At 34.9% G+C, this 8,259-nt stretch overlaps 1 protein-coding gene across 12 annotated transcripts in view; it reads left to right on the top strand.

The window, feature by feature from the left end:
- The first annotated feature begins 4,979 nt into the window (after window positions 1-4,979).
- Window positions 4,980-8,259, top strand: part of NEB (nebulin) — a 215,406-nt gene continuing 212,126 nt past the window's right edge. For all 12 annotated transcript variants that reach the window (XM_064484770.1, XM_064484778.1, XM_064484776.1 and 9 more), the window contains exons 1-3: window positions 4,980-5,057; window positions 5,671-5,754; window positions 6,302-6,366. In XM_064484770.1, the coding sequence (XP_064340840.1) occupies window positions 6,331-6,366 (36 nt within the window). In that variant the 5' untranslated portion in view covers window positions 4,980-5,057; window positions 5,671-5,754; window positions 6,302-6,330. The remainder of the gene's footprint in view (window positions 5,058-5,670; window positions 5,755-6,301; window positions 6,367-8,259) is intronic.

Here is an 8,259-nt window from a genome sequence, read left to right as displayed (position 1 = left end):
TGGAGAAACAATGGAATTTTTAATAAAAAATGCTGGCACAATTGGCTATGCATATGTAAAAAATAAAATTAGATTTCTAGTTTATATTCTATACAAAAAATAATATTTTCAGGTAGATTAAACACAAATATGAAAGGTAAAACTCCAAGAATGTAGAAGAGTATATAGAAACCTATCTTCATGAAATATGGGTAGAAGGATTTTTATTGAAAGCACTAGTCACAAAAGAGATCGATGAAGCTGACTACATACAAATTAAGAACTCCTGCTCATCAAATGTCAGTGTGAAACTAATGAAAAGAACCACAGATGGGGGAAGATATTTGCAACACATAACCATCAAAGGACTAGTACCCATATAAAGAGGTCTTATAGATCAATCAGCAAAAGGCCAACCACTCAACAGGAAAATGGGCAAGAGAATTAAACAGACTCTTCTCAAAAAGCAGCAAAACATCCGAAAGTCTAATAAACATATGAAAAAGAGTTCTACTTGCAGTCATGGGAATGCAAATTAGAACCATAAGATTATATTATTACACATCAGACAGACAAAATTTAGAAAGCTTAACCTTAAAGGATAGCCAGATTAAAAGCATACATGACTGATAAGAATATAAATTGGTAGCAACTTTGGAAAACAGAATTACTTAATAAAGTTGAAGATAAGCATACTCCTCGAATTGTAATTTACATGCCTACTTACATACTCTGATCATTCAGTTGTCTATGATCACAAGAATGCATGTGCAAGGATGCTTACTTCATCTTTGCTCTTAATTGACAAAAGCTGGAAATACCCAGTTCCTCCTCACCAGCAGAATGGATAAATAAAAGTATAGTCATATTATACAATAATTAAATTATTAGACAATAGTACATATTATACAATATTATACAATAATTAAAATTTAAAAACATGACATTAAGTGAAAATTAGGTCATAAAATTGCATATAATATAAATCAATTATATAAAATTTTAAAACAGACAAAACTATCATTTAGAAATAGATACAGAGGTGGCAAAATAAAAATAAAAGCAAGGAAATTATTGCTTTCAAGATCAGGACAGAAATGACCTTTTTAAAAAAATTACAGTACATTTATTTGTTTGTGGGTTTTTTTGGAGGAAGAGGTAATTAGGTTTATTTAGAAATGACCTTTTTATACATGAGTGATAGTTATATGGATACTCACTTTACTACCATTTGCTAAATTGTACACATAAGTTTTAGATACTTTTCTGTATATTATACTTCAAAACAAAAACAAAATTAAAGTAAAAAAAACTCATAAAGTAAAAAGAAAACAAAACAAGAAAAAACTCTCACAAAAGACTCCAGAAACAGACATCCATGTTAATTACATAAGTGCTAAAAGTGGCATTTCAAATTTAATTCATTTGATGAGTATTGTTAAAACTGGAAAGAAGGAATTGCCTGATTTGACTGCATATGAATTTAAAACATCTCTATGGCCACAGACACCACAAACCACTTTAAGAAAATAGTTACAACACACAGAAGAAACACATGGCCAGTAGCTATGGTGTCAAGAATGTCTATAAACTGGTGTAGGTGGGGAGATATGGGCCAATAATATACAGAATAAAAGATACAAATGGTCAATAAACATATGAAAAAATAACCAACTTTCTCAGTAGTTGGTAAAGTGCAAAATAGAAAAAAATATATATAACATGCAGGAAATTTTAAAATAATCCGAATGTAATTATTGTATAATTATATATTAAACTTATTAAATCATAAAATAATTACAAAACAGAGAACTTATGGGAGTCATTAAAGGCTAAATCTCCTTCAAACTTTACCATTCTTAGTATATGACTGAGTCTTGAGATGGCTGCTCTGCCCCTAGACATTACATGTGTTCCAGGCATAAGAGGAGGGAAGAGTAGCAAGAGGAAAACAGTACATGCCAGCTGAATCTGTCCCTGCTTATCAGTAAAATCAGACCTTTCCCAGAAGCCTCATTTCCTAGAATCACACTTAAATCTTATTGACAATACTGTCACAATTTTCCCCTAAGTCTTAGGGAATTGAAGAGGAATGTATTTTTTAAATTAGCATATTTTTGTCCCAAACTAAATTGTGATTCTGTTAATAAGCAAGAAGTGGAGCATACAGTTGCTTAGTCAATGCCTGCTGCATGATGGAAGCACTTAGAACAGTGCCTGGTACATTGCACATAATAAATGTTAAAGAGAGGAATGGGAATTTTCAGATTATAATCTACATAATCCTTAGAATGACAGTGAAGGGGCATCAAGATGAGACTTAAGCATCAGCCACAGAGGAAACTAGTCCGGATGGAATGAAAGGCTCCCTGAGGGAGTGAAGGTGAAATGGATACAATTATAAAATGCTACTTAATGTCTTTGAAAACACCAAGAGTAGATTTAGAAAGTTTGAGATAGTGATAAGTCTCCGGAATTGTGCTGTTCAATGCAGTAGCCACCAGCCTCATGTGGCTATTTTAGTTTAAATTAAATAAAAAAATATAAAAAATCGGTTCTGTACTCATGCTAGTCCCATTTTGAATGTTCAGTGACCACATGTGGCTAGTGGCTTCCATCTCGGATGGTGCTGGTATAGAACATTTCCATCATTGCAGAAAGTTCTATTGCATACGACTTATCTAGAAAAATTAAGCCAATGGAGAAAAAAAAGGGGAGAGAGAGAGAGAGAGAAAACTATTCACTCCCAGAAAACCAAACCCTTGTGTAGGAAAGGAAAAATAATCATAATATATGGGGTTCAGCTGTGAGTAGCCTTTTGTTAATCATAATCATGTAAACATTGAATTCTGAATTACATAAATAGAACCTTATTGGGAGGATAGAGATGGGAGATGAGGCTTGTGTCTTGGTGGGAGTGGGGGTTTATATAATGGAGAAGTAAAGCCGCCTCTTTCAAGATGGGAAACCTGACAGATAATGCCTATAGCTGGAAAAATCAGAGAAGAGCAATAAGACATTGTTAAATATATAGAGATAAATAACAAAAGATTCAGCTAAGAGGGTTAAAATGATTGATGCCAGGGTGGGGAAAATAGAGGAACGGTGGAAACGGGGGGCACTGATTTTAGTAACAAGCTTTGCAAAACTATTTGATTCTTAAATGATACACAGATATACTTTGATTAAAATAATTAATAAACTCAAACTGCAACAACAAAAACCCTATTACAGTGCCATCTCACCCATCAAATCCCTTCAGGTCCCCAGACATGACACTTCCATACTTTTGATATTTTGGGAAGCAGCATCTGAAGCTCTGCTATTGGTAACTAACTGTACCATGCTTTGTTCTGTAGCCAGTTATACAGACGGATAGCCAAACTTCTATTGATTCGTTAATTCTTAGACTAATACAGTCTGATTTCAGAAGCTTCACACGATATTTTGATATTTCAGTCTAATACAGAGTCAAGAGTAAAGATTCCAATGAAATATTTTTAAATGCAATAATAATTTTAAAATAATAGTTAACATTTATTGAGCCCTTACTATGTGCAGGGCATGTGAGGAGAACTTGCCAATAAATCAAGATGTCAGTTTATTCTTCTTCCACAGAGGAGGCCATAGATAGGCCAGAAAAATAGATAGAACTGCTCTTTCATCTCAAGGGCATGACTCCAGAGAAGCATTAATCTATGCTTGTTTTTTACTTTAAATATTTCTGTACTATATGCTTAAAAAAAAAAAAGAGGACCTGTTTATTTTCCATTTAACACTATCTTTTAAAAAGCATATAATGAATAGTAAGTCACAATTCTTCCAGCTTGCAACTGCCAGAATGATCTCATATTACACACATATATCCCTTGGTTATAAAACCTGTCAAAACATACAAAGGGAACAGGTGTAATTAGTTCAGATGATAAAATGATGTTCATTTTTTTTACCACCATATGAATCATGGAAGGAGGACTGGTACATACGTTTGAAATGTGAGATTACTTCCTAACATGTAACTGAAAAAGAACTGTTACAATATATTTAGTTTCAAATCCATATCAAGACATGAGTGACCCACAGGGTTTTTGCCTCAGTACAGGGGAGTGGCAAGAGATTAAATTGGTGAAAACTGTCTTCAGGTAGAAAATTCTTAGATAATTTTTACAAAGTCAATGTCTTAGCACTCTGACATGCATGATAGAGCTTTATCTTCTAATGATTTCCTCACTTCCATTTTTTTTCTGCTTTTGCTGTTCAGAAATTAAACTCTTTCATGCCTGCATTCATACTTTGCTTCTAGGAACCATCTGAGTAAATGGAAAATCAGTTACTCAGCTACATGTGAGAGAGGTTCTGTATTCCTAGCAGCTAGGCTTGCCTAGGAAGAGAGAAGGTGATGACTATGACAGTGGTTTAGTAATAGAAAAATCATGGGGTCTAATCTCTCTAATTATGCCCTGTGGATACCTTATCTTGTTTCACCATCAAATATTTTCACCTGTCACCCCATTTTATCACAGTTTAAAAAGTCGGTTTTGCCACGTTGGTGTTTTCTGGATCTCATCCCTGTTTCTTTCATATCAACACCTGTAACTCATCTGTGGCTCACCTGGTGAGCTGTATTAAGAGCGACCATATTTATCTCCGTGAAGATTGGATCAGTGACGGGAGGAAAGCAGTTACAGAAGGGTTAAAGCCCTTTAAAGTTATGCTTATTTTCTTCTAAATTCTTTTGCGTGAATATGGTATTAGATGGGGCCGTAGGAAATGAGAGAGTAAACCTCAGTTTGAACCCCATCTGCTGGAAGTTAGGTAAAATTCCATTACATTTGAATAGTTCTATGCAAGCAATTTGTTACCCTTTATCCTTTAGTGGAATTGATGAACAGGTGTTTTTCAGAAGATCACTCAGTATATTTAGCTTCTGAAATCTGAGCGACTCAAGATCTGATTGGCTGCTCTGACCACATGATAATTCGGAGCCCAGGCACCACGCTGGCTCTTGTCTGGGGTTCTCAGGAGGGGAGAGTTGGGAGAGGCTTTGCTGCTGAAAAAATTTATTTGGTAGACTGAAGGTAAGGCCAATTTATGGTTTTTTCTGTCAGGTTCTCTCAGAAGATGTTCCACAACTCCCTTTGAAGTATTTTCTAAAGTTTGGGTCATAACTGGGAAAGTGAGTAAGGGAAACGTGAGGAGGAATGTCTAACCCCCTTGCCCTACTCAGGCCCTACTAATATCTGACATGTAGTGCATGACTAGAGTCAAGTCCTATACTAACCAATTTACTGCTTGACTAAGTTGGCTTTCTTGTCTAACAAAAAAATTTTTTTTGTCGTTTTTTGCCTTTGCTTTTCTTTCTAAATATATTAGACTGAAAAAGGATCTATGTTCTACCTTCCTATATTTACCCTGTTCTGCTGGGCTTCATTTGCCTCAGAAGGAGTGGTAGTTTTGCTAGCTTCACAAAACCAGCCACAGCTGGGGTATTGGTTTACATGGCAAATAGCTCGGGCGCAGGAACAGCTGCTCCAAATCATCATCCACTTTTATCAAGAGTCCCGCTGTCTGGCGTCAAACCCGGGAAGCCTTGGGAGACCCTTTGGCTAGTTCCTGAATTAGAAGCGTAGGCCAAGACCCACAATCTCATATGTACTTTGGTCAATGCTTTAACAATTTGTGATTTTTCAGGTTTGAACAGAGCTACAGAACCGAAAGAGAGAAATCCGTACAAGCCAATGCTGTTCGGGAGGAAAATAATCCCATTGCCTTGAGGTTTCTGTTTTTCCTTTTAAAATCTGTTGGCAGATTTATTTTTATGTGTTCTAATTGGAAGCATAGGCTCTATTGCATACAATGTAGGAGAGCAGTGTGGGGACCTAAGGCAGCCCTCTGAGAATTTTGGTGCTACAGGGGAAAATTTCCAGCTTTTCCCGAAAGCCAAACTGAACTTTCTCTAAAAGCTTTGCTTGAAATTATGCTTGAAAATGTTTTTCTCCAAGTATTTGGAAATGTAAATACTCTGTTTCTTTGAATTCAAACCCCCTCATTCCCTGACCTCAACTTCATTTTACAACTTTAGCTAAATTGATTGCATAGCTAGGAGTAGCAATATGCAACATGTTCTTGAGGGAATTGAGAAAAAGACATTTGAAGCCTGTTTTTTTAGACCTGTATTTCGATGTTTTCTCTCACTTAGCCCGCAAAAATATATAAATATATAGAATATGTTAGCTTTAAATTCTGTTTTTTGTAATATTATAAGATGATTTCAGTCCTGGGAATAGATTCTAATGGATTTTCATTTGTCTGGAATGTGAAGTTTGTAGGTGCCACTACTACTCTGGGAAAATGGCAGATGACGAAGAGTATGAGGAGGTGGTGGAGGTAAGATTAAATAAAAGAAAAAAAAAAACCGGCTCTGACAGCAAAGTATTTTATGTGGCAGCAATCAAAGCCATGTAGGTGAATTAATCATTCGAAAAATACATTGTCTATTATAAATTCACAAAGAGTCATCATTAAAGCATAAGAAAAGAATATTTTACATTCAGTCTCACTGTAATTATGTGGGATTAGAATTGAAAAGAAATATCACTGTTTCCCACTTTTGCTTTTCTTTAAACTCTCAAAAAAACAAAGTGTGGGGTAAAGGCAGATTTTAACTTGTCTTCCCCACTTCCCACCCTCTATGATCAAAGGAACAGAGGAGATGAAGGCGAAGTTCTGAGAACTGAACTCTGTTTCTTAGTGCCTGCATAGCAGTAGAGGAAAAAGAGCTGCTTTTGGCTTCAGCCAGCTAATTATCTATTTACATGGCAAAATAGATTAAATGTTTAGAATGATATAGATATGAGGTTATATGTATGTGAGATTTTATATACATGTATATTTGCACATACACACATATGTAAAAATAAACTCATAATGCCCACAAGTGACAGTGGAACCACCTTTTCCACCAACTCTATTATATTTATTCAAGGGAACAAGACTAGCTTTGCATTTGATTTTTGAAGAAGAACAAAGACCATATTGGGCATCTTGAAAAATTCCCTCAGGGTTATTGGTGGGTATCTGACACGATATACAAAGTTGTTAATTGTTTATTTTTTGTAGGGAGGAAGTAATTCGGTTTATTTCTTTATTTTTAAAATATTTATTGTTGTATTATTTAATTATTTTACTTTGGCAAGGGGTGAAGTATTTAGGTTTATTTTTAGAGGAGGTACTGGGGATTGAACCCAGGGCCTCCTGCATGCTAAGCATGTGCTCTACCACTGAACTATATGCTCCCCTCTTTATATTTATTTTATTTTGTTTTGTTTTTTATTATGTTTTGGTTTTTCTTTTAGCTCTTTTAGCATCCATATAGATACATTGCCACTGAATTTAAAAGTGCTTAATTATTACCAATTAACGACGATGATCTAAACATGTGAACCTCTCCAAGTGCCCAAGACACTTGGAGGTACTTTTGAAAACCTGTGCTTTTTGATAAGAATGAAATTAGCTTTAAGAGCTACCCAGAATCAAATTCCAAATGAATATGCCAAAATTTGTCTTTATGGAGCAGTTTATATTTAGATCAAGAACATCGTATTTTATTCTACAAATAAAATTACTTTTACTATTGAAGAAAATGAAGGAACAAAAAAGAACACACCAGACCAACCTTCATACAATATAACATTCAACCTCTCTGGCTTAAATGCGAAAGGCCATGTCTTCAATGTTCGATATTGTCGTGAGTGTGCATTTTACATATACCCCCTAACAATCAGAATAATCACTGTCAAGCACTAATACAATTATAAATTAAATTGTCTTCCCTATGATGGTAATACCAAGAATACATTTTAGCCTCCAACTTAAATATACCTTATTTTCTTAATATAATTGTGTTCATCGGTCACTGGAAATTGTACTTAGTGCTAGATTTGATGGACTTAACTAACTAGATGTCATAAAAATGGAGGAAGCTATTTGTAGGCAGCTCAACTTTGCCATTTTATTCCCATTACTGCTTCTGGGTCTGACCAGCAGGTGCTAAACTAATAAACTTTCTGCCAGAAGTGTTGAACCAAGGTCTCTCTGACCTCAAAAAAAAAAAAAAAAAAAAAAAAAAAAATGCCGTGAGAAAGAGATGGTGGCAGATTGAAGAAAATGGGCAGGGAAGAGTTCCCAAAACAGACAGGAACTAGCTTTAAAAATATATCTCCTGGGGAATCTTAGGCAACTAAATAAAATTGTACTGTCACTCTCTACTCAAACTTAAAC

This window comes from Camelus dromedarius, chromosome 4 (genome assembly GCF_036321535.1).
Source record: "Camelus dromedarius isolate mCamDro1 chromosome 4, mCamDro1.pat, whole genome shotgun sequence".
In the NCBI taxonomy this organism is placed as follows: domain Eukaryota; kingdom Metazoa; phylum Chordata; class Mammalia; order Artiodactyla; family Camelidae; genus Camelus; species Camelus dromedarius.
This window is presented reverse-complemented; position numbering and strand designations above follow the sequence as displayed.